The 27,642-nt window shown below is 39.3% G+C and overlaps 1 protein-coding gene across 10 annotated transcripts in view; it reads right to left on the bottom strand.

Moving 5' to 3' along the window:
* The window catches only part of RP1 (RP1 axonemal microtubule associated), a 105,131-nt gene that overhangs the window by 51,788 nt on the left and 25,701 nt on the right, over window positions 1-27,642 (bottom strand). For 5 of the 10 annotated variants that reach the window (XM_055546007.1, XM_055546005.1, XM_055546008.1 and 2 more), the window contains exons 5-7: window positions 27,294-27,426; window positions 3,807-3,958; window positions 1,861-1,939 (exon numbers count right to left, since the gene is read on the bottom strand). In XM_055546007.1, coding sequence (XP_055401982.1) covers window positions 1,861-1,939; window positions 3,807-3,958; window positions 27,294-27,426 — 364 coding nt within the window. Of the gene's footprint in view, window positions 1-1,860; window positions 1,940-3,806; window positions 3,959-22,663; window positions 23,118-27,293; window positions 27,427-27,642 lie in introns of those variants that run through there. The other 5 variants (XR_008702149.1, XM_055546012.1, XR_008702148.1 and 2 more) reach the window with 3 other exon arrangements.

Raw genomic sequence — 27,642 nt, 5'->3', positions numbered from 1 at the left:
TTTCTCATTGTTGATGTTAATTATTATATATTTTATAAATTTTTGCTGCTACTGTGAAGAGCTTTTATATCTCATATTTTCAATAGAAAAAAACAGCCTCAGGTTATTGTATATTGATTTAAATTCTAATCACTTTATATATTCTCTTCTTTCATCCATTTTTCAGTTGATCCTCCTTGCATTTTAATAGACATTTCTATCACCTGTAGACAATAAATTTACCTTCTACTTTCCAAAGAATGACTATTCTCATAAGAAGAAAAATCCTTATCGTATTCCTAACTTTCATGGATTTCATTGTTTATTAAGTGGTCATCTTGAGTTAAATAATTTTAAAATATTTTTTCTGTTCCAAATTTTGAAAGAATTTTTAATAATAATATTAGTTAACTGCTGAAAGATAATTTTTTTGCTTCAACTTTCTGAGGTGATGTATTTTATTAATAGATTTCCTATTACTGAACGATCCTTCAGTTTCCCAGCATGAGCCCTACTTAGTTGTCATAAATTATCCCTTATTGTATTTCTCGATTCTTTTCGTACACATTTACCTTCAAATAATTGCACACATGTGCATCCGTGTTGCTGACCTACAAAAGTTCTTCTGGAGAATGCAGGCTCCATAGGATACTCACATTGTGCCAGCAACCATGAAAATCCTCAGAAGTAACACAAATCCCATTTTATTTGGGTATTTGAAGTAGGAAAAAATGGAAAATTTAACTGTCAAATTAAAATATTGTCTTTTCCTGCTTGGGCTGCTGTAAGGAAATACCACAGTTGGGGAAGCTTTCAAACAACAGAAGAGTATTTTCATATTTACCATAGAAAATACTCAGCACAGCACTTTGTACATAGCAGGTCTACCACATATATTTCCCGAATTGAATTTGCTGTGTATGTTACTTGGGCATATTAACATGTCCTTTCAGAGTCCTACCAGAGCATTCACCATCTGACAAGCCTGCTGAGTAGTCATCTGACTCCCTGCAGAAATGGAATATTACCTGACTTAGTACTGACCATAGATCAGAGCCCAGACTCTGTAAAATCAGTTGTCAACTGGCAGAAAAATAAGATGCAATAGCCTTGGATCTGATAAAAATATAAGTGAATTTTGTCCAAGAGGGAAGATAATCTCAAAGGTATGTTTTTATTATCTTAGGACATTAGCCATACTTTTAATTTGTTAGTCAAATCTATCATTCTTTCTGTTTTTACTGATCACAAATGTATACGTTTTTATTCTTGTGTAACTTCTTTTGAATAGCTTTGTCACCTGGCTGGGTCCCTCATTAATTATTTAAACACATATCCACTACATATTGATATGAGAACTCTGTTCTTAACGTTTTGAAAGTTGACATTTTTAAGTAAAAGAGTTTATCATCTTCTTTGATGCTTTGGGATTTTTTTATCCTTTTTGTGGTATGTGCACTTAGTCGTGTCTTTTGTTAAAGGAGTTTATCTTATGGACACCTTATGCAGTAGCAGAAAATGAAGATGTGGGTCAAGTCACAAAAGTGATGGGAAACCTGGGGAAGAAGTGAGAACAAAAACGGCAGCAGAGAACACAGCTGAGACAGGACACAACAGGAAACACAGCAAGGCTGCCAGGACAGCTTTCTTAAGGTACTGCTGTTGGCATGATCGTTAGCACTTCATGGACAGTCCCTGTCACTGGACGCAGACATGGTATCCAACAGGAGCATGCCTGGAACACTGCCACTCGCCTCAGAGAGTCAATACTTAGAAACCACGTCATTATGAGTTTTCCACAGTTTTTTCTAGATTTGTATGAGGCGTCACAAGAACAGATCAGAACTGCACTTTGAATATCTACCTGTGGAAGACTCTTACCTGGTCCAAGCCCATCATGGGCTATGACAATCTTGTACAGATTCCCCAGGTGCACAGCTTCCAAGAGGAAGCTGTCAACCTGTAACAAACCAAAAAAGTACAGTTAGATCTAGACCATAAGCTGATTTCTAATCAGAGTACAAATTAAGATACAGCAAAAATTCACTGTGAAAGAATTAGGTTCATTCAATAAATACACACCTCTACATTAAGAAAGTTAAGGTATGCACACATTACTATTAATATATTTAAAATATATAACCAAGGAGGAGCTACTATTTAAAAAAGTGATGCTGTATTTTACCACTGTCTTACTATTTAGAGATAAACATTTAGTTGTTTTCCTAAGAAAGATAAATATTGAATACATTATTTTCAGCCTTCATTGATTATTAAAAAGTGTTTATTCCTGCAAAAAAAGTAAATATAAAACAGAAATATTAATTTATAGGACATAATAACAAGTTTTCTAATTTTTCCTTCTTGCCAATTTCATTATAAAGGCATAAATTTGTGGGCTCTCTACAATGTTTTCAAATAATAATAATATAAATGTAATAGTTATAAAATACACTGTAAGTCTCCATTTATTTGACTATAACAAACGCCCATCTGTCCTGAATGAAATCTTTTAGCAATGATTAGGGACCATTCACAAAAATGTCTCTAAAGTAATTTTAGAATATTGATGCAAAAATTATTGAACATTTAAAACATTTTGCCTGAAGTCTCAGTGCACTGCTACCATCAAAACTATGCATGTTTGTGCTCCAGTGGTTTGTGTATTCAGAATACAGGTAAAAGTGGGGAGCCCAGAGTTCTTTCACCAAAACCTAAGCTAAGGACACAGATTAAAGAGCAAGAAAAATACACAATTTAGTGTATCAATTGAAAAATAATTCAATAACAAAAGATACATGTCTTATACATTTTGAAATATTTTCACATATATTTTATCCTTAAAAGTCACTAGGTGAGAAAAAAACATATCCTCTCTACAGATAAAAACAGGGAGGCGTAGAACCAGTGTTAGAGCTCAGATTCTCTGATATTTATGAATACCATTAATACCTTCCTTTGCCATCACTCTACCTCTACATAAATGGACTATAAAAATATAAATAACAGATAAAGCCATTAGCATTTATTTACAAAAATACAGTCAATGCCTGGTAATGGTAAATGAGTAATACTGCCATTTCTTTATTCATGAATGAAATCTGCTGGAAAAGGAAGATTTTCTATGCGATGACAGAAATACTAGCAAAGAAAATCATGTGTTATTATATTTATGATGACTGACATAGAGAACTCTAAGAAAAAAGGGGAAACAATGAACGTATGTTGACATACTCAAAGGCTATTTGCATCCTCAAAAAACAGTTGAGATAACTATAATGGGTTGTCTATAAATTTCTCAGTTTTAAGAAGTTTTAAGAAATTAAGTATTGCTTAAATATTAGTATCAGTAATAGTAAATATAATGTAATACAATCAGTTTCTATATTTGACAATGAAAGATGCTATAGTTGGTCAGTGAACAACACAGGTTTGAACTTACACAGGTCCACTTCTATGTGGATTTTTTCCAATAAACATGTACTACAGCATATACGATCAGCAAGGTTGGTTGAATCCTAGGATGCAGAAAAATGGATGTGGAAGGTCAACTGTAAAGCTATACGCACATTTTCAACTGTATGGGGCCAGAGTTCCTAGCCTCCTGTGTTGTTCATGGGTCAACTGTACATAGTAATCCTTATTTAACAATATACAGGTGTTGAAAATCAGACAATTGGTAGTGACTCCAGCATGATGGTGGACAGGGAGAACCAAGCCCTTGTTCCCCATGGAGGCACCATTTTAATGACAGCGTGTGGACTAGAATACTTCTGGGACAACCCTGAACACCAGGAAAGAAGAACAAAAGACTTTTTGTTACTTACTTGTCCTCTTAAAAAATTCAAAGTGCTCTTTGATCGAAATAGTTGTCTGGATCCTGTATCTCCCTTTTCCCCATAGACAGCAATGTAGACGTTTGCTACTGTCCCAGCATTCCAAAGCTCACCTGTTGCCACATGCACTTCATACACTGTCACTGACAACAACAACAAAAAAAACAAGCCTTACTGCCCAGCACCGGAAGATCCCCTGGAGAATGAAATGGCAACCTGCTCCAGCAGTGGTGCCTGGGAAATCCCATGGGCAGAGAAGCCTGGAGGCCTACAGTCTGTGGAGTCACAAAGAGTCAGATACAACTGAGTGACTAAACAACAACAATATGATAGAAAAATTACACATTTCTAATCAAGAGCTCCAGGTCCAGGTAAGATGGAGCAACACACCCCTCTCAGTCTCTCTCACTGAATACAGCTACAAAATCTTGACAGAATGCGTGCAGCAGCTATATGAAGGCTCTGAATAGTAAACAGTAGCAGGAGAATGGGGATTTAGCAGAATTATGTATTTATGTATATATAACACTTGCTTATATAAAAAAGAAATTAATTATAGCAATGATACAGTGGGTAAGAAGGGAAAAACATTTATTTTGTCAAAAGGTATTCAGAAGATGGTGGAGGAATAGGATGGGGAGACCACTTTCTCCCCCACAAATTCATCAGAAGATCATCTGAATGCTGAACAACTTCCACAAAACAACTTCTGGATGCTGGCGGAGGACACCAGGCACCCAGAAAGGCAGCCCATTCTCCTCAAAAGGAGGTAGGAAAAAATATAAAAGACAAAAAGAGAGACAAAAGAGTTAGGGACTGAGACCTGTCCTGGGGAGCGAGTTGTGAAGGAGGAGAAGTTTCCAAACAACAGGAAACCCTCTCATGGTGGGTCTGTGGGGAGTTTTGGAATCTCAGAGGGCAACATAACCGGGAGCAACAACAACAAAAAAAAACCACCACAGTATATGTGCCTAACCACAACTCCCAGAGGAGAAGTAGCCCAGACGCTCCCATCGGCCACCAGCAAGCAGGGGCTGGACAGGGAGGCGTGGGCTGCATGCTTAGGGTAAGGACCGGGCCTGAGTGCCCTGAGGACAATCTGAGGAAGCAAATGTGAGATAGCAACCCAAACTGTGGGATAGCCAGAGAGAGGAAAAAAAAAAAAAAGGACAGAAAACTTTCCCGCAAAAAGCTCTAACCTAAGGCGCCGTCTGGCCTGCTCACAGAACAAAGGATTGAGCAAATACCAAAAGAGAGCTAGCGGGCTCCAGACTGGCCCATCACTGCCCACTGGAGGCAGAGAGGCAGGTGGGCAACAGCCAGAGCCAGAAGGCAAGAGGCAATCTCAGCCCCAAAGATGGAATCCTCCACCAAACTGTGAGCAGGCTCCCAGTTGCTAACCACATCTTCCTGGGATCCTGGGCAGTTGACATCTGCCAGGAGGGCTGCAGCCTGAGATCAGCTCCCCAGAGGAGATACACAGAACACCTGAGACAGCACTCTTGCGGTGCACCCAGGAAACCAAGTAGCCAGGACCAGGGAGGTGATTAAGATGTCTGGCCCACCTAGGACAGTGAGCTGGCCAACCACCTGGTCGCCTGAGCTGCTCGGACCTGGGAAGGGCATCAAACACACGCCCAACTGAGTCTGTGCCTTTGTGGAGTGCCCAAGAACCTGAACCTGAGCAGCTTATAACTGGAAAGTGCATGAAAGGCAGGGCCCACTTTGGACAGTACACCCAGCAGAGCAACTTGGAGCCTGAGCACTGTAGATTAGGAAAGCACATGCCTCTGTGAGCTGGGGCAAACCCAGTGTGGTCCCTATACTGCGAGCACTCCCCACACAAGCCAGTGATATTTGCTTGCAGCATTCCTCCCTCCCCACAACACAACTGAACAAGTGAGCCTAAATAAATGACCACCTTCGCCCCCTTGTGTCAGGGTGGAAATTAGACACTGAAGACACTTGAAAACAGAGGAAGCCAAAATAAACAAAGAGGGAAACGCTTTGGAAGTGACAGATGCAACAGATTAAAACCCTGTAGTTAGCAATGACTAAGCATTGGAAGGGGCCTATAGACCTTGAGAAGCAATGTAAGCTGAAACAAGGAACTATCTGAAACTGAACTGACACCACACTGTCCTCAACAGCTCCAGAGAAATTCCTAGATATATTTTTACTATTATTATTTTTTAATTTTTTTAAGTTCTTTGTTACTCCTTTAATTTTCATTTTTATAACCTAGTATTACCTTGCCAAAAAAAACCCGATTTTTAAAGCAAATTTCATATATATTTTTTATAATTTTTGTGATTTTCTTTTGTATTTTTAATATTACATGTTTGAGAGTCTAACCTCTACTCTAGATTTTTAATCTTTGCTTTTTGGTATTTGTTATCAATTTTGAACCTTTAAGAATCTAATCTTCAGTACCCATTTTTGCTTAGGGGTATGATTACCTGGACCTCACTGTGGCTCAGATCATGAACTCCTTATTGCAAAATTCAGACTTAAATTGAAGAACATAGGGGAAACCACTACACCATTCAAGTATGACCTAACTCAAATCCCTAATGATTATACAGAGGAAGTGAGAAATAGATATAAGGGACTAGATCTGATAGACAGACTGCCTGATGAACCATGGACAGAGGTTCATGACATTGTACAAGAGGCAGGGATCAAAACCATCCTCAAGAAAAAGAAATGCAAAAAAGCAAAATGGCTGTCTCAATAGGTCTTACAAATAGCTGTGAAAAGAAGAGAAGTGAAAAGCAAAGGAGAAAAGGAAAGATATAAGCATCTGAATGCAGAGTTCCAAAGAATAGCAAGGAGAGAGAAGAAAGCCTTCCTCAGCGATCAATGCAAAGAAACAGAGGAAAACAACAGGATGGGAAAGACTAGAGATCTCTTCAAGAAAATTAGAGATACCAAAGCAACATTTCATCCAAAGATGGGCTCGATAAAGGACAGAAATGGTATGGACCTAACAGAAGCAGAAGATATTAAGAAGACGTGGCAAGAATACACAGAAGAACTGTACAAAAAAGATCTTCAAGACCCAGATAATCATGATGGTGTGATCACTCACCTAGAACCACACATCCTGGAATGTGAAGTCAAGTGAGCCTTAGGAAGCATCACTACGAACAAAGCTAAGTGGAGGTGATGGAATTCTAGTTGAGTTACTTCAAATCCTAAAACGTGATGCTGTGAAAGTGCTGCACTCAATATACCAGAAAATTTGGAAAACTCAGCAGTGGCCAAGGGACTGGAAATGGTCAGTTTTCATTCCAATCCCAAAGAAAGGCAATGCCAAAGAATGCTCAAACTACTGCACAATGGCACTCATCTCACACGGTAGTAAAGTAATGCTCAAATTTCTCCAAGCCAGGCTTCAACAATACATGAACCATGAACTTCTAGATGTTCAAGCTAATTTTAGAGAAGGCAGAGATCAAATTGCCAACATCTTCTGGGTCATCAAAAAAGTAAGAGAGTTCCAGAAGAACATCTATTTCTGCTTTATTGACTATGCCAAAGCATTTGACTCTGTGAATCACAATAAACTGTGGAAAATTCTTCAAGAGATGGGAATACCAGACCACCTGACCTGCCTCTTGAGAAATCTGTATGCAGGTCAAGAAGCAACAGTTAGAACTGGACATGGAACAACAGACTGGTTCCAAATAGGAAAATGAGTATGTCAAGGTTGTATATTGTCACCCTGCTTATTTAACTTATACGCAGAGTACATCATGAGAAATGCTGGGCTGGAAGAAGCAGAAGCTGGAATCAAGATTGCCGGGAGAAATATCAAAAACCTCAGATATGCAGAGGACACCACCATTACAGCAGAAAGTGAAGAAGAACTAAAGAGTCTCTTGATGAAAGTGAATGAGAGAGTGAAAAAGTTGGCTTAAAGCTCAACATTCAGAAAACAAAGATCATGGCATCCAGACCCATCACTTCATGGCAAATAGATGGAGAAACAGTGGAAACAGTGGCAGACTTTATTTTTGGGTGCTCCAAAATCACTGCAGATGGTGACTGCAGCCATGAAATGAAAAGACACTTGCTTCTTGGAAGAAAAGTCATGACCAACCTAGATAGCATTTTAAAAAGCAGAAACATTGCTTTGCCAACAAAGGTCCTTCTAGTCAAAGCTATGGTTTTTCCAGTAGTCATGTATGGATGTGAGAGTTGGACTGTGAAGAAGGCTGAGCGTCGAAGAATTGATGCTTTTGAATTTTGGTTTTGGAGTAGACTCTTGAGAGTCTCTTGGACTGCAAGGAGGTCCTACCAGTCCATCCTGAAGGAAATCATTCCTGAATATTCATTGGAAGGACAGATGTTGTAGCTGAAACCCCAATACTTTGGCCACCCAATGTGAAAAACTGACTCATTTGAAAAGACCCTGATGCTGGGAAAGATTGACGGTGGGAGGAGAAGGGGACGACAGAGGATGAGATGGTTGGATAGCATCACCAACTCAATGGGCATGAGTTTGAGTAACTCCAGGAGTTGGTGATGGACAGGGAGGCCTAGTATGCTGCAGTCCATGGGGTTACAAAGAGTCAGACATGACTGAGTGACTGAACTGAACTGAACTTTGATTACTGGCTTGACTGCTGTCTCCCCTTTTGACTTTCCCTTTTCTCCCCCAGATCATCTCTATCTCCTCCCTCCCTCTTCTCTTCTCTACTTAACTTTGTGAATCTCTCTGGGTGTCCGGGCTGTGGAGAACCTTAGGGAACTGATTACTGGCTGGATTGGTCTCTCCCCTTTTGACTCCCCTTCTTCTCCTCTTGGTCACCTTTATCTCCCTCCTCCCTCTTCTCTTCTCCATGTAACCCTGTGAACCTCTCTGCGTGTCCCTCTCTGTGGAGAATCTTTTCACCATTAACCTAGATATTTTATTATCTGCACTGTATGGATTGAGAAGTCTTGAGGCTACTGTAAGAGTAAGACTGAAAGCCAGAGGTAGGAGGATTACATCCAAAACTTGAGAACACCAGAAAACTCCTGACTCCAGGGACCATTAATTGACAAGAGCTCATCCAAAAGCCTCTGTACCTACACTGAAACCAAGCTCCACCCAAGAGCCAGCAAGTTCCAGAGCAAGACATACCACGCTAATTCTCTAGCAACACAGACACACAGCCCCGAACATTAAAATACAGACTGCTCAAAGTCACATCAAACCCAGAACAGATCAGATCAGTCACTCAGTCGTGTCCGAATCTTTGCGACCCCATGAATTGCAGCACGCCAGGCCTCCCTGTCCATCACCAACTCCCGGAGTTCACTCAGACTCATGTCCATCGAGTCAGTGATACCATCCAGCCATCTCATCCTCTGTCATCCCCTTCTCCTCTTGCCCCCAATCCCTCCCAGCATCAGAGTCTTTTCCAATGAGTCAACTCTTTGCATGAGGTGGCCAAAGTACTGGAGTTTCAGCTTTAGCATCATTCCTTCCAAAGAAATCCCAGGGCTGATCTCCTTCAGAATGGACTGGTTGGATCTCCTTGCAGGCCAAGGGACTCTCAAGAGTCTTCTCCAACACCACAGTTCAAAAGCATCAATTCTTCGACGCTCAGCCTTCTTCACAGTCCAACTCTCACATCCATATATGACCACTGGCAAAACCATAGCCTTGACTAGATGAACCTTTGTTGGCAAAGTAATGTCTCTGCTTTTCAATATGCTATCTAGGTTGGTCATAACTTTCCTTCCAAGGAGTAAGCGTCTTTTAATTTCATGGCTGCAGTCACCATCTGCAGTGATTTTGGAGCCCAGAAAAATAAAGTCTGACACTGTTTCCACTGTTTCCCCATCTATTTCCCATGAAGTGATGGGACTGGATGCCATGATCTTCATTTTCTGAATGTTGAGCTTTAAGCCAACTTTATCACTCTCCACTTTCACTTTCATCAAGAGGCTTTTGAGTTCCTCTTCACTTTCTGCCATAAGGGTGGTGTCATCTGCATATCTGAGGTTATTGATATTTCTCCCGGCAATCTTGATTCCAGCTTCTGCTTCTTCCAGCCCAGCATTTCTCATGATGTACTCTGCGTATAAGTTAAATAAGCAGGGTGACAATATACAGCCTTGACGTACTCCTTTTCCTATTTGGAACCAATCTGTTGTTCCATGTCATAGAAACAAATAAAAATGAAAATGAAAAAGCAACAACCCAAAACCTATGGGATTCAGTAAAAGCAGTGCAATACAAGCTTATCTCAAGGAACAAGAGAGAAATCAAATAAATAACCTAACTTTACACCTAAAGCAACTAGAAAAAGAAGAAATGAAACACCCCAGGGTTAGTAGAAGGAAAGAAATCATAAAAATTAGGGCAGAAATAAATGAAAAAGTAACAAAGGAGAGTATAGCAAAAAGCAACAAAACTAAAATCTGGTTCTTTGAGAAGATAGATAAAATAGGCAAACCATTAGCCAGACTCATCAAGAAACAAAGGGAGAAAAATCAAATCAACAAAATTAGAAATGAAAATGGAGAAATCACAACAGACAACAGAGAAATGCAAAGGATCATAAGAGACTACAATCAGCAACTATATGACAATAAAATGGACAACTTAGAAGAAATGGACGAATTCTTAAAAAAGTATAACCTTCCAAAACAGAACCAGGAAGAAATAGAAAATCTTAACAGACCCATCACAAGCACAGAAACAAATCAAAAAATCTTCCAATAAACAAAAGCCCAGGACCAGATGGCTTCACAGCTGAATTCTACTAAAAATTTAGAGAAGAGCTAACACCTATCCTACTCAAACTCTTCCAGAAAATTACAGAAGAAGATAAACTTCCAAACTCATTCTATGAGGCCACCATCACCCTAATACCAAAACCTGACAAAGATCCCACAAAAAAAAAAGAAAACTACACGCCAATATCACTGATGAACATAGGTGCAAAAATCCTTAACAAAATTCTAGCAATCAGAATCCAACAACACATTAAAAAGATCATACACCATGACCAAGTGGGCTTTATCCCAGGGATGCAAGGATTCTTCAATATCCGCAAATCAATCAATGTAATACACCACATTAACAAATTGAAAAATAAAAGCCATATGATTATCTCAATAGATGCAGAGAAAGCCTTTGACAAAATTCAACATCCATTTATGATAAAAAAACCCTCCAGAAAGCAGGAATAGAAGGAACATACCTCAATATAATAGAAGCTATATATGACAAACACACAGCAAACTTTATCCTCAATGGTGAAAAATTGAAAGCATTTCCCCTAAAGTCAGGAACAAGACAAGGGTGCCCACTTTCACCATTACTATTCAACATAGTTTTGGAAGTTTTGGCCACAGTAATCAGAGCAGAAAAAGAAATAAAAGGAATTCAAATTGGAAAAGAAGAAGTAAAACTCTCACTGTTTGCAGATGACATGATCGTCTACATAGAAAACCCTAAAGACTCCACCAGAAAATTGCTAGAACTAATCAATGACTATAGTAAAGTTGCAGGATATAAAATCAACACACAGAAATCCCTTGCATTCCTATACACTAATAACGAGAAAATAGAAAGAGAAATTAAGGAAACAATTCCATTCACCATTGCAACGGAAAGAATAAAATACTTAGGAATATATCTACCTAAAGAAACTAAAGACCTATATATACAAAACTATAAAACACTGGTGAAAGAAATCAAAGAGGACACTAATAGATGGAGAAATATACCATGTTCATGGATTGGAAGAATCAATATAGTGAAAATGAGTATACTACCTAAAGCAATTTATAGATTCAATGCAATCCCTATCAAGCTACCAACGGTATTCTTCACAGAGCTAGAACAAATAATTTCACAATTTGTATTGAAATACAAAAAACCTTGAATAGCCAAAGCAATCTTGAGAAAGAAGAATGGAACTGGAGGATTCACCCTGCCTGACTTCAGCCTCTACTACAAAGCCACAGTCATCAAGACAGTATGGTACTGGCACAAAGACAGAAATATAGATCAATGGAACAAAATAGAAAGCCCAGAGATAAATCCATGCACCTATGGACACCTTATCTTTGACAAAGGAGGCAAGAATATACAACGGATGAAAGACAATCTCTTTAACAAGTGGTGCTAGGAAAACTGGTCAACTACTTGTAAAAGAATGAAACTAGAACACTTTCTAATACCCTACACAAAAATAAACTCAAAATGGATTAAAGATCTAAACCTAAGACCAGAACTATAAAACTCCTATAGGAGAACATAGGCAAAACACTCTCCGACATACATCACAGCAGGATCCTCAATGACCCACCTCCCAGAATATTGGAAATAAAAGCAAAAATAAACAAATGGAACCTAATTAAACTTAAAAGCTTCTGCACAACAAAGGAAACTATAAGCAAGGTGAAAAGACAGCCTTCAGAATGGGAGAAAATAATAGCAAATGAAGCAACTGACAAACAACTAATCTCAAAAATATACAAGCAATTCCTACAGCTCAATTCCAGAAAAATAAATGACCCAATCAAAAAATAGGCCAAAGAACTAAATAGACATTTCTCCAAAGAAGACATACAGATGGCTAACAAACACATGAAAAGATGCTCAACGTCACTCATTATCAGAGAAATGCAAATCAAAACCACTATGAGGTACCATTTCATGCCAGTCAGAATGGCTGCGATCCAAAAGTCAGAGGGTGTGGAGAAAAGGGAACCCTCTTACACTGTTGGTGGGAATGCAAACTAGTACAGCCACTATGGAGAACAGTGTGGAGACTCCTTAAAAAACTGGAAATAGAACTGCCTTTTGACCCAGCAATCCCACTGCTGGGCATACACACTGAGGAAACCAGAAGGGAAAGAGACATGTGCACCCCATGTTCATTGCAGCACAGTTTATAATAGCCAGGACATGGAAGCAACCTAGATGTCCATCAGCAGAGGAGTGGATAAGAAAGCTGTGGTACATATACACAATGGAATATTACTCAGCTATTAAAAAGAATGCATTTGAATCAGTTCTAATGAGGTGGATGAAACTGGAGCCTATCATACAGAGTGAAATAAGTCAAAGGAAAAACACCAATACAGTATACTAACACATATATATGGAGTTTAGAAAGATGGTAATGATGACCATATATGCAAGACAGCAAAAGAGACACAGAGATAAAGAACAGACTTTTGGACTCTGTGGGAGAAGGTGAGGGTGGGATGATTTGAGAGAATAACATTAAAACATGTATATGACCATATATGAAATAGACGCCAGTTCAGGTTCAGTGCATGAGACAGGGAGCTCGGGGCTGGTGCACTGGGATGACTCTAAGGAATGGGATGGGGATGGAGGTGGCAGGTGGGGTTCAGGATAGTGGACACATGTACACCCACGGCTGATTCATGTCAATGTATGGCAAAATACTACAATATTGTAAAGTAATTAGCCTCCAATTAAATTAAATTAATTAAATTTTTTAAAGATATTCATACTACTCATGAAAACATATAGTGTGATTTGAAGTGGTCTGGACTCAGTTCAATTCAGTCACTCAGTCATATCCAACTCTTTGTAACCCCATGGACTGCAGCACACCACGCTTCCCTGTCCATCACCAACTCCCAGACCTTGCTCAAACTCATGTCCATCGAGTCAGTGATGCCATCCAACCATCTCATCCTCTGTCATCCCCCTCTCCTCCTGCCTTCAATCTTTCTCAGCATCAGGGTCTTTTCCAGTGAGTCAGTTTTTCAATCAGGTGGCCAGAGTATTGGAGTTTCAGCTTCAATATCAGTCCTTCCAAGGAACATTCAGGACTGATTTCCTTTAGGATGGACTGGCGGGATCTCCTTGCTGTCCAAGGGACTCTCAAGAGTCTTCTCCAACACCACAGTTCAAAAGCATCAGTTCTTTGGCGTTCAGCTTTCTTTATAGTCCAACTCTCACATCCATACATGACTACTGGAAAAACCATATCTTTGACTAGAAGGATCTTTGTTGGCAAAGTAATGTCTCTGCTTTTTAATACATTATCTAGGTTGGTCATGGCTTTTCTTCCAAGGAGCAAGCATCTTTTCATTTCATGGCTGCAGTCACCATCTGCAGTGATTTTGGAGCCCCCCAAAATAAAGTCAGCCACTGTTTCCACTGTATCCCCATCTATTTGCCATGAAGTGACAGGACCAGATGCCATGATCTTAGTTTTCTGAATGGTGAGGGTTTTTTATTTATTTATTTATTTTAATTGGAGGCTAATTACTTTACAATATTGTATTGGTTTTGCCATACATTGACATGAATCCGCCATGGGTGTATATGTGTTCCCCATCCTGAACCCCCCTCCCATCTCCCTCCCCATACCATCCCTCTGGGTCATCCCAGTGCACCAGCCCCAAGCATCCTGTATCATGCATCGAACCTGGACTGGGGATTCATTTCACATATGATAATATACATGTTTCAATGCCATTCTCCCAAATCATCCCACCCTTGCCCACTCCCACAGAGTCCAAAAGACTGTTCTATACATCTGTGTCTCTTTTGCTGTCTCGCATACAGGGTTATTGTTACAATCTTTCTAAATTTCATATACATATGTTAGTATACTGTATTGGTGTTTTTCTTTCTGGCTTACTTCACTCTATAATAGGCTCCAGTTTCATCCACCTCATTAGAACTGATTCAAATGTATTCTTTTTAATGGCTGAGTAATACTCCATTGTATATATGTACCACAGCTTTCTTATCCATTCATCTGCTGATGGACATCTAGGTTGCTTCCATGTCTGGCTATTATAAACAGTGCTGGGATGAACATTGGGGTACACGTGTCTCTTTCCCTTCTGGTTTCCTCAGTGTGTATGCCCAGCCGTGGGATTGCTGGGTCATAAGGAAGTTCTATTTCCAGTTTTTTAAGGAGTCTCCACACTGTTCTCCATAGTGGCTGTATTAGTTTGCATTCCCACCAACAGTGTAAGAGGGTTCCCTTTTCTCCACACCCTCTCCAGCATTTATTGTTTGTAGACTTTTGGATCGCAGCCATTCTAACTGGCGTGAGATGGTACCTCAGTGTGGTTTTGATTTGCAAGGCTATGGTTTTTCCTGTGGTCAGGTATGGATGTGAGAGTTGGAATGTGAAGAAGGCTGAGCGCCAAAGAATTGATGCTTTTGAACTGTGGTGTTGGAGAAGACTCTTGAGAGTCCCTTGAACTGCAAGGAGATCCAACCAGTCCATTCTGAAGATCAGCCCTGGGATTTCTTTGGAAGGAATGATGCTAAAGCTGAAACTCCAGTACTTTGGCCACCTCATGCAAAGAGTTGACTCATTGGAAAAGACTCTGATGCTGGGAGGGATTGGGGGCAGGAGGAGAAGGGGACGACAGAGGATGAGATGGCTGGATGGCATCACTGACTCGATGGACATGAGTCTGGGTGAACTCCGGGAGTGGTGATGGACAGGGAGGCCTGGCGTGCTGCGATTCATGGGGTCGCAAAGAGTCGGACACGACTGAGCGACTGATCTGATCCGATAAATGAGTGACGTTGAGCATCTTTTCATGTGTTTGTTAGCCATCTGTATGTCTTCTTTGGAGAAATGTCTGTTTAGTTCTTTGGCCCATTTTTTGATTGGGTCATTTATTTTTCTGGAATTGAGCTGCAGGAGTTGCTTGTATATTTTTGAGATTAATTCTTTGCCAGTTGCTTCATTTGTTATTATTTTCTCCCATTCTGAAGGCTGTCTTTTCACCTTGCTTATAGTTTCCTTCATTGTGCAAAAGCTTTTAAGTTTAATTAGGTCTCATTTGTTTATTTTTGCTTTTATTTCCAATATTCTGGGAGGTGGGTCATAGAGGATCCTGCTGTGATTTATGTCGAAGAGTGTTTTGCCTGTGTTATCCTCTAAAAGTTTTATAGTTTCTGGTCTTACATTTAGATCTTTAATCCATTTTGAGTTTAATTTTGTGTATGGTGTTAGAAAGTGTTCTAGTTTCATTCTTTTACAAGTGGTTGACCAGTTTTCCCAGCACCACTTGTTAAAGAGATTGTCTTTTCTCCATAGTATATTCTTGCCTCCTTTGTCAAAGATAAGGTGTCCATAGGTGCATGGATTTATCTCTGGGCTTTCTATTTTGTTCCATTGATCTATATTTCTGTCTTTGTGCCAGTACCATACTGTCTTGATGACTGTGGCTTTGTAGTAGAGCCTGAAGTCAGGCAGGTTGATTCCTCCAGTTCCATTCTTCTTTCTCAAGATTGCTTTGGTTATTCGAGGTTTTTTGTATTTCAATACAAATTGTGAAATTATTTGTTCTAGCTCTGTGAAAAATACCGTTGGTAGCTTGATAGAGATTGCATTGAATCTATAAATTGCTTTAGGTAGTATACTCATTTTCACTATATTGATTCTTCCAATCCATGAACATGGTATATTTCTCCATCTATTAGTGTCCTCTTTGATTTCTTTCACCAGTGTTTTATAGTTTTGTATATATAGGTCTTTAGTTTCTTTAGGTGGATATATTCCTAAGTATTTTATTCTTTTCCTTGCAATGGTGAATTAAATTGTTTCCTTAATTTCTCTATTTTTTCATTATTAGGGTATAGGTATGCAAGGGATTTCTGTGTGTTGATTTTATACCCTGCAACTTTACTATAGTCATTGATTAGCTCTAGTAATTTTCTGATGGAGTCTTTAGGGTTTTCTATGTAGAGGATGATGTCATCTGCAAACAGTGAGAGTTTTACTTCTTCTTTTCCAATTTGGATTCCTTTTATTTCTTTTTCTGCTCTGATTGCTGTGGCTAAAACTTCCAAAACTATATTGAATAGTAGTGGTGAGAGTGGGCACCCTTGTCTTGTTCCTGACTTTAGGGGAAATGCTTTCAGTTTTTCACCATTGAGGATAAAGTTTGCTGTGGGTTTGTCATATATAACTTTTATTATATTGAGGTATGTTCCTTCTATTCCTGCTTTCTGGAGGGTTTTTATCATAAATGGATGTTGAATTTTGTCAAAGGCTTTCTCTGCATCTATTGAGATAATCATATGGCTTTTATTTTTCAATTTGTTAATGTGTATTACATTGATTGATTTGCGGATATTGAAGAATCCTTGCATCCCTGGGATAAAGCCCACTTGGTCATGGTGTATGATCTTTTTAATGTGTTGTTGGATTCTGATTGCTAGAATTTTGTTAAGGATTTTTGCACCTATGTTCATCAGTGATATTGGCCTGTAGTTTTCTTTTTTTGTGGCATCTTTGTTACGTTTTGGTATTAGGGTTATGGTGGCCTCATAGAATGAGTTCGGAAGTTTACCTTCCTCTGAAATTTTCTGGAAGGGTTTCAGTAGGATGGGTGTTAGCTCTTCTCTAAATTTTTAGTAGAATTCAGCTGTGAAGCTTTCTGGACCTGGGCTTTTGTTTGCTGGAAGATTTCTGATTACAGTTTCAATTTCTGTGCTTGTGATGGGTCTGTTAAGATTTTCTATTCTTCCTGGTTCAGTGTTGGAAAGTTGTACTTTTCTAAGATTTTGCCCATTTCTTCCAAGATTGTCCATTTTATTGGTATATAATTGCTGATAGTAGTCTCTTATGATCCTTTGTATTTCTGTGTTGTCTGTTGTGATCTCTCCATTTTCATTTCTAATTTTATTGATTTGATTTTTCTCCCTTTGTTTCTTGATGAGTCTGGCTAATGGTTTGTCAATTTTATTTATCCTCTCAAAGAACCAGCTTTTGGCTTTGTTGATTTTTGCTATGGTCTCTTTTGTTTCTTTTGCATTTATTTCTGTCCTAATTTTAAAGATTTCTTTCCTTCTACTAACCCTGGGCTTCTTCATTTCTTCCTTTTCTACTTGCATTATGTGTAGCATTAGGTTATTTATTTGACTTTTTTCTTGTTTCTTGAGGTATGCCTGTATTGCTATGAACCTTCCCCTTAGCACTGCTTTTACAGTGTCCCACAGGTTTTGGGTTGTTGTGTTTTCATTTTCATTTGTTTCTATGCATATTTTGATTTCTTCTGTGATTTATTGGTTATTCAGCAGCATGTTGTTCAGCCTCCATATGTTGGAATTTTTAATAGTTTTTCTCCTGTAATTAAGATCTAATCTTACTACATTGTGGTCAGAAAAGATGCTTGGAATGATTTCAATTTTTTTTTAATTTACCAAGGCTAGATTTATGGCCCAAGATGTGATATATCCTGGAGAAAGTTCCGTGTATGCTTGAGAAAAAGGTGAAATTCATTGTTTTGGGGTGAAATGTCGTATAGATAGCAATTAGGTCTAACTGGTCTATTGTATCATTTAAAGTTTGTATTTCCTTGTTAATTTTCTGTTTAGTTGATCTATCTATAGGTGTAAGTGGGGTATTAAAGTCTCCAACTATTATTGTGTTATTGTTAATTTCCCCTTCATACTTGTTAGCATTTGTCTTACATATTGTGGTGCTCCTATGTTGGGTGCATATATATTTATAATTGTTATATCTTCTTCTTGGATTGATCCTTTGATCATTATGTAGTGTCCTTCTTTGTCTCTTTTCACAGCCTTTGTATTAAAGTCTATTTTATCTGCTATGAGTATTGCTACTCCTGCTTTCTTCTGGTCTCTATTTGTATGGAATATCTTTTTCCAGCCCTTCACTTTCAGTCTGTATGTGTCCCTTGTTTTGAGGTGGGTCTCTTGTAGACAACATATATAGGGGTCTTGTTTTTGTATCCATTCAGCCAGTCTGTCTTTTGGTTGGGGCATTCAACCCATTTACATTTAATGTAATTATTGATAAGTATGATCCCATTGCCATTTATTTTGTTGTTTTGGGTTCGAGTTTATACACCCTTTCTGTGTTTCCTATCTAGAGAAGATCCTTTAGCATTTGTTGGAGAGCTGGTTTGGTGGTACTGAATTCTCTCAGCTTTTGCTTGTCTGTAAAGCTTTTGATTTCTCCTTCATATTTGAATGAGATCCTTGCTGGGTACAGTAATCTGGGCTGTAGGCTATTTTCTTTCATCACTTTAAGTATGTCCTGCCATTCCCTCCTGGCCTGAAGAGTTTCTATTGAAAGATCAGCTGTTATCCTTATGGGAATCCCCTTGTGTGTTATTTGTTGTTTTTCCCTTGCTGCTTTTAATATTTGTTCTTTGTGTTTGATCTTTGTTAATTTGATTAATATGTGTCTTGGGGTGTTTCGCCTTGGGTTTATCCTGTTTGGGACTCTCTGGGTTTCTTGAACTTGGGTGATTATTTCGTTCCCCATTTTAGGGAAGTTTTCAACTATTATTGCCTCAAATATTTTCTCATGCTCTTTCTTTTTGTCTTCTTCTTCTGGGACTCCTATGATTCGAATATTGGGGCATTTAACATTGTCCCAGAGGTCTCTGAGGTTGTCCTCATTTCTTTTAATTCATTTTTCTTTTTTCCTCTCTGTTTCATTTATTTCTACCATTCTATCTTCTACCTCATGTATCCTATCTTCTGCCTCCATTATTCTACTGTTGGTTCCCTCCAGAGTGTTTTTGATCTCATTTATTGCATTGTTCATTATATATTGACTCTTTTTTATTTCTTCTAGGTCCTTGTTAAACCTTTCTTGCATCTTCTCAATCCTTGTCTCCAGGCTATTTATCTGTAACTCCATTTTGTTTTCAAGATTTTGGATCATTTTCACTATCATTATTCGGAGTTCTTTATCAGATAGATTCCCATCTCTTCCTCTTTTGTTTGGTTTGGTGGGCATTTATCCTGTTCCTTTATCTGCTCTGTATTTCTCTGCCTCTTCATCTTATTTATATTGCTGTGTTCGGGGTGGCCTTTCTGTATTCTGGCAGTTTGTCAAGTTCTCTTTATTGTGGAGTTTCCTCACTGTGGGTGGGGTTGGACAGGTGGCTTGTCAAGCTTTCCTGGTTAGGGAAGCTTGTGTTGGTGTTCTGGTGGGTGGAGCTGGATTTCTTCTCTCTGGAGTGCAATGAAGTGTCTAGTAATGAGTTATGAGATGTCAGTGGGTTTGGAGTGACTTTGGGCAGCCTGTATATTGAAGCTCAGGGCTATGTTCCTGTGTTGCTGGAGAATTTGCGTGGTATGTCTTGCTCTGGAACTTGTTGGCCCTTGGGTGGTGCTTGGTTTCAGTGTAGATATGGAGGCATTTGATGAGCTTCTATCAATTAATGTTCCCTGGAGTCAGAAGTTCTCTGGTGTTCTCAGGATTTAGACTTACACCTCCTGCCTCTGGTTTTCAGTCTTATTCTTACAGTAGCCTCAAGACTTCTCCATCTATACTTCACTTTCAGATAGTTCCTTGATCCGGCTTATACTTCTCAAGATCTATAGGCCCCTTCCTATGTAGTCAGTGCTAACTACAGGGTTTTAATCTATTGCACCTGTCACTTCCAAGGCGGTTTCCTGTTTGTTTTAGCTTCCTATGTTTGCTGGTCTCTTCAGTGTTTAATTTCCGCCCTGACACAAGGGGGCAGTGGCAGACACTTTTTTAGGCTCCCTTGTTCAGTCTTGCTGTGGGGAGGGAGGTTCACTGCAAACAAATATCACTGCCATCCGTGGGGAGTCCTCACAGTGTCTCAGCCACACTGGGTTTGCCCCCACTCATGGCGTGTGTGCTCTCCCTGTCTACACTGCTTAGGCTCTAGGTTGCTCTGCTGGGAACTGTCTGAGCCCTGGGTTGTATGCACTTCCCAGGTCTAAGCAACTCGGGTTCAGGCACTCAGGTAGTCCTCAAAGGTGCAGACTCGGTTGGGCCTGCGTTTTGTGCCCTTCCCAGGTCCGAACAGCTCAGATGACCAGGTGTTTGGCGAGCATGGTCACTGCAATTTATCGCCTCCCCCATCCCTGCCACTTGGTTTTCTGGGTGTACAACCGGCACACCTTCTCAGGTGGATGTTGACCATCCAGAATCCCAAGTCTTGGTTAGCAACGAAGCCTGCTTGCAGTTTGTTAGATGATGCCTCTCTGGAGCTGCAATTGCCCCCTTCCGGCTCTGGCTGCCCTGCCTGCCTGTGTCTGGAAGGGGATGGGCTGGTCTGCAGCCAGCTAGCTCTGCTCAGTACTTTGTTCTGTGAGCAGGCCTGGTGGTGTCTCAGGTTAGGGCTTGAGGTAGCTATCCCACAGTCTGGTTTGCTATCTCAATAAGTTCCCTCAGATTGCCCTCGGGGGCATTCAGGCCTTGTCCTTACTCTAAGCAATGCAGCCTGCACCTCTCTGCCCAGCCCCCACTTGCTAGTGGCGGGTACAGGAGTCTGCACTGCTTCTCTACTGGGAGTCACAGTTGGCACGTAATCTGTGGGGTTTAATTACTTATTTATTTTTCCTCCCAGTTATGTTGCCCTCTGAGGTTCCAAGGCTCGCCACAGACTCAGCAGTGAGAGTGTTTCCTGGTATTTGGAAACCTCTCTTTTTTAAGACTCCCTTCCCAGGATGGAGCTCCATCCCTACCTCTTTTGCCTCTCTATCCTTATCTTTATCTCTTTATCTTTTATATTTTTTCCTACCTCCTTTTGAAGACAATGGGCTGCTTTTCTGGGTGCCTGATGTCTGCCAGCATTCAGAAGTTGTTTTGTGGAATTTACTCAGCGTTCAAATGTTCTTTTGATGAATTTGTGAGGGAGAAAGTGGTCTGCCCATCCTATTCCTCCACCATCTTAGGACCACCCCCAATGGTGAGTTTTAAAACAACTTTTTCACTCTCCTCTTTCACTTTCATCAAGAGGCTCTTTAGTTCTTCTTTGCTTTCTGCCATAAGGGTGGTGTCATCTGCATATCTGAGGTTATTGATATTTCTCCCAGCAATCTTGATTCCAGCCTGGCATTTCGCATGATGTACTCTGCATATAAGTTAAATAAGCAGGGTGACAATATACAGTCTTGATGTACTCCTTTCTTGATTTGGAATCAGTCTGTTTTTCTATATCTGGTTCTAACTGTTGCTTCTTGACCTGCATACAGATTTCTCAGGAGGCAGGTAAGGTGGTCTGGTATTCCCATCTCTTTAAGAATGTTCCACAGTTTCTTGTGAGTCACACAGTCAAAGGCTTTGGTGTAGTCATAAAGCAGGTGTTTTTCTGGAACTCTCTTACTTTTTCAGTGATCCAATGGATGTTGGCAATTTGATCTCTGGTTCCTCTGTCTTTTCCAAATCCAGCTTGTATCTGGAAGTTCACAGTTCACCTACTGTTGAAGCCTGGCTTGGAGGATTTTAGCATTACTTTGCTAGCATGTGAGGTGAGTGCAATTGTGCAGTAGTTTAAACACTCTTTGGCATTGCTCTTCTTTGGGATTGGAATGAAAATTGACCTTTTCCAGTCCTGATGCCACTGCTGAGTATTCCAAATTTGCTGGCATATTGAGTGCAGCACTTTCACAGCATCATCTTTAAGATCTGAAATAGCTCAACTAGAATTCCATCACCTCCACTAGCTTTGTTTGTAGTGATGCTTCCTAAGGCCCACTTGACTTTGCATTCCAAGGTGTCTGGCTCTAGGCAAGTGATCACACCAATATGATTATCTGGATCATGAAGATCTTTTTTGTATAGTTCTTCTGTGTATTCTTGCCACCACTTCTTAATATATTTTGCTTCTTTTAGGTCCATACCATTTCTGTCCTTTATCGTAACCATCTGTTCATGAAATATTCCCTTGGTATCTCTAATTTTCTTGAAGAGATCTCTAGTCTTTCCCATTCTGTTTTCCTCTATTTCTTTGCATTGCTCACTGAGGAAGGCTTTCTTATCTCTCCTTGCTATTCTTTGGAACTCTGCATTCAAAGTTCAAAAGGTATATTTTTCCTTTTCTCCTTTGCCTTTAGCTTTTCTTCTTTTCTCAGCTCTTTGTAAGGCCTCCTCAGACTCCTCAGACAATCATTTTGCTTTTTGCCAGTTCTTTTTCTTGGGGATGGTCTTGATCACTGTCTCCTGTACAATGTAATGAATCTCCATCCATAGTTCTTCAGGCACTCTATCAGATCTAATCCCTTGAATCTATTTGTCACTTCCACTGTATAGTCATAAGGGATTTTATTTAGGTCATACTTGAATGGTCTAGAGGTTTTCCCTACTTTCTTCAATTTAAGTCTGAATTTTGCAATAAGGAGTTCATGATCTGAGCCATAGTCAGCTCCTGGTCTGCTCCTGGTAGACCAATTCATAGTCAGCTTCCGGTCCTGATTCATACTACTCATGAAAACATGTAGTGTGATTTGAAGTGGTCTTGGATTAGCTGTAAATGTATATTTGTAAGCTCTAGGGCAACCACTAAATAAAGTTTTTTTTTTAAAGTGTCACAGATATGCTAAAAAAAAAAAAGAGAGAAATAGAATGAGCTTCTCAATTGAATGTTCACTTGAAGTCACAAAAGACAGAAAAAGAGTAAAAGATAAAAATAGGAATAAAGAATAAGAGTAACAAAAACAGTAGCAAATACAGTAGGTATTAATCTGATTATATCAATAACCACTTTGAACATCATGATTTTTAAAAACCAGTTAAACAACAGAGATTGTCAGAGTGGATCCAAAAATAAGACTCAACTATATGTTGTTTGGGCTTCCCAGGTAGCGCTAGTGGTAAAGGACCCACCTGCCAATGTAGGAGATGTAAGAGATGTGGGTTTGATCCTGGGTCAGGAAGATCCCCTGTAGGAGGACATGGGAACCCACTCCAGTATTCTTGCCTAGAGAATCCCAAGGACAGAGGAGCCTGGTAGGCTACAGTCCATGAGGTCACACAGAGATGGACATGACTGAAGCGACTTAGTACACACACACATATGTCGTCTACAAGAAAACCAGTTTAAAAGTAAATATACTCGTAAATTAAGGCAAACTAGTACAGCCACTATGGAGAACAGTGTGGAGATTCCTTAAAAAACTGGAAATAGAACTGCCTTATGATCCAGCAATCCCACTGCTGGGCATACACACTGAGGAAACCAGAAGGGAAAGAGACACATGTACCCCAATGTTCATCGCAGCACTGTTTATAATAGCCAGGACATGGAAGCAACCTAGATGTCCATCAGCAGATGAATGGATAAGAAAGTTATGGTACATATACACAATGGAGTATTACTCAGCCATTAAAAAGAATACATTTGGGTCAGTTCTAATGAGGTGGATGAAACTGGAGCCTATTATACAGAGTGAAGTAGGCCAGAAAGAAAAACACCGATACAGTATACTAACGCATATATATGGAATTTAGAAGGATGGTAACAATAACCCTGTGTACGAGACAGCAAAAGAGACACTGATGTGTAGAACAGTCTTATGGACTCTATGGGAGAGGGAGAGGGTGGGAAGGTTTGGGAGAATGGCATTGAAACATGTAGAATATCATGTGTGAAATGAGTTTCCGGTCCAGGTTCGATGCACGATACTGGATGCTTGGGGCTAGTGCACTGGGACGACCCAGAGGGATGGTATGGGGAGGGAGGAGGGAGGAGGGTTCAAGATGGGGAACACATGTATACCTGTGGCGGATTCATTTTGATATTTGGCAAAACTAATACAATTATGTAAAGTTGAAAAAGAAAATAAAATTTAAAAAAAAAAGTAAATTGATGGAGAAAATATAGCCTGCTAACACTAATCTAAAGAAAACAGGAGTAGTTGTATTAATTTCAAATAGAGCACATGTCAAACAGGAAGGGCTATCAGGAATAGAGCATTTCATAATAATAAAAGGGTCGATTCCCCAAGAAGACATGATAATCCTTAATGTTACGATAGATAGTGATAATCCTAACAGAGCATCAAGCTATATAAGGTAAAACTGATAGAACTGCAGGGAGAAAGAGATATGTCCACTACCATACTGGAGCCTTCAACACTTCTCTCTCAGAAATGGACAGATCCCATGGGCAGAAAATGAGTAAGGACATAGGTGAACCCAATAACACTACTGATCAATAGTTTATAATACACATCAATAGATTATTTCATACAACAACAGCAGAATATACATTCTTCCCGAGCTCACACAGGATAGTCACCAGGATAGACCTCAGTCTGGGCCATAAAACACACCTAACAAACTTAGAACAGAAATCATAACATTGTCTGCTCTCAGACCACAGTGGAATTAAAACTAGAAATCAATAACAGAAAGATAACTAGACAATCCCATAACATATGGAGACTAAATAACACACTTCTAAATAACACATGGGTCAAAGAAGAACTCTCAGGAGAAATTTTTAAATGTTCTGAACTAAGTGAAAATGAAAATACAACTTATCAAAATTTGTGGGATGCAGAAAAAACCAATGCTTACAGAAAATTACAGCATTAAATGCATACATTAGAAAAAAATATCTAAAATTAATCATATAAGTTTTGGAAACTAGAAAAAGAAGAACAAATTAAATCCAAAGGAAGCAAGAAGAAAAGAAATAAGACTTAGAGCAGAAATCAATGAAACTGAAAACAGTAAATCAATAGGAAAAAAATCAATGAAACCAAAAGCTGGTTCTTTGAAAAGATCAATAAAATTGATAAGCCTCAATCCAGGCTAACTAAGCAAAAAAAGAGAGAGGACACGAGTTACAAATATTAGAAATGAAACAGGGAGAACCACTACAGATCCTGTGGAAGTTTTAAATGATAATAAAAGAACATCATGGAAAATTCTATTTCCACAAATTTGATAACCTAGATGAAGTGAAATAATTCCTTGAAAAACACAATCTGCCCAAACTCTCAGAAGGAGAAACAGAATTTCAGCTTTGTAAGATGAAAGAGTTCTAGAGATCTGTTGCACAACAATGTGAATATACTTACCAAAATGTACATTTTCAAATGTTTAAGACAGTAAATTTAATGTTATGCATTTGTTACCACAATAAAAAATATATATGCATATTATATTGATACATATGTATGTATATATATCAATCCCTGGGTCAGGAAGATCCCCTGGAGAAGTAAATGGCAATCCAGTATTCTTGCCTGAAGAATCCCATGGAAAGAGGAGCTTAGCAGGCTATAGTCCATAAGGTCACGCAGAGTAAGACACAACTGAAGCAACTTAGCACACACACAACAATTACTGTAGGGAAGGCAAGGGAAACCAGTATGTATTTGCAGAATATGCCTCCTTTGAGCAATTTTACAATTAAAATGAGAGATGAAGAAGCAGACGTGACCTCTGCATCATTACTAACAGTGGGTAGGACAGGGCACCTGGCAAATGTCTCCCCCGCCAGGTGAAGGGTGGGCTGATGAGGAAGAGTGTTGAGAAGAATACTCAAAAGTATTGAGGGAAAGGCTTATGAACGGTGAGAACAAGGCTCACACAAGCTTTCACTTTTCAGCAAACAGAACTATTCATATCTTTTCAAAAATATTTTAACTTCAGAAACTTAACAAAGAGTTCATTACACCATATTTAAAAACCACAAAGGAATTATCAGCCTCTGCAAATTTTTCAGCGACTCATGCTCCCTATTAAGTTACACAAGTTATTATGTGAAAAGTGTTACTTACTCAGTCATGTCCAACTCTTTGCAACCCCGTGGGCTGGAACCCACCAAACATCTCTATCCATAGAATTTTCCTGGCAAGAATACTGGAGTGAGTTGCCATTTCCTTCTGCAGGGGATCTTTCTGACCCAGGGATCAAACCCAGGTCTCCCACATTGCAGACAGATTCTTCACTGTCTGACCACCAGGGAAATCCAAGTTATTATATACCTAAACCTAATATTAGCTTCTATGACATTGTGGAGCTCTTCTTCAACTTCACATAATACTTATAATCATTTATTTCTTTAGAAAATTAAGATATCATATTTTTAATAGAAAATGTTCTGAACTGGAGAAAAATCTGTTTTTATCAATTGCCCATCTAATAATTCTCTTAAACCCTTTTCCTGTTCTCCTCCAAAGCAGAAGCCAGCAGACACAAGAGCAAACATATATTATGGACAGAATCACCCTGAATTCATGTGGCCATGAGCAGTGACTGTCAAACTCTAAACACATCCTATTTCTCATCCACTTTACACAAGTCCTGATCACACCCCTGCTTTTGGCCAAATGCTCAGAAAGTCATTGAGCCATCCTGTTTTCATTTCCAAATCAAATAAATAAATTTTCAAAAATAAGGCTGAGCCTGATAAGCAAAGCATACATTGACTTGTAGTTTTCAGCCCAGGAATAACTTCATTGGACATTCAATTCTCTCATGACCTTCTAAGAATAAATGTTCTTTTTTTGATTAAGAAGCATTTCAGCTGACCTTCCTACAGGCTTAACTGTTGACAAGAACATATTCCTGAATGCCAGTACATGAAACAACTAAAAAATATTTAGATGCAGCTGTCATTCCTGCAGAGGCAATTTGTGAGAAGTAAGCAGTTTCTTAATCATTCACTTATTTATTTACTCAACATGTGTTGAGCTTCCCTGTCCTTCAACATTTAGGCAAGCAAGTGTTATTCGTGCTACCTGGCGTGGATCTGCCCTACCTGGAAGGATGGGCTGCCCCTTGTTCAAAACAGGAAATTCTCTACAGACTTCCCCATCCTCTTGATCTCGTGCCAACCATCGTTGAACAGGTATGTGAAACTGTCTTCCAGCATTCAGGTCCCACAATTTTATCTATAACAGAAACAGCATGACTTCTAAAGAACATAATACGTTATCAAAGAGTCAAATACAATTTTGTGTCCAAGCCTGACACTGAAGAAGGCTTTCAACTTTCTTTTAGCAAAAGCTGTTGAACAGTTGACAAGAAAAGTGCTAATTTCTTCTATTGCTATCTCAAGTACAATGGCATTTCTTTTCTCTAATTTGAAATTTTTCAATTTCTTATTT

This window comes from Bubalus kerabau, chromosome 14, assembly GCF_029407905.1.
Source record: "Bubalus kerabau isolate K-KA32 ecotype Philippines breed swamp buffalo chromosome 14, PCC_UOA_SB_1v2, whole genome shotgun sequence".
Classification (NCBI taxonomy): Eukaryota; Metazoa; Chordata; class Mammalia; order Artiodactyla; family Bovidae; genus Bubalus; species Bubalus kerabau.
Note: the sequence above shows the minus strand (reverse complement) of the source record. Positions and strands in the feature narration are given on the sequence as shown.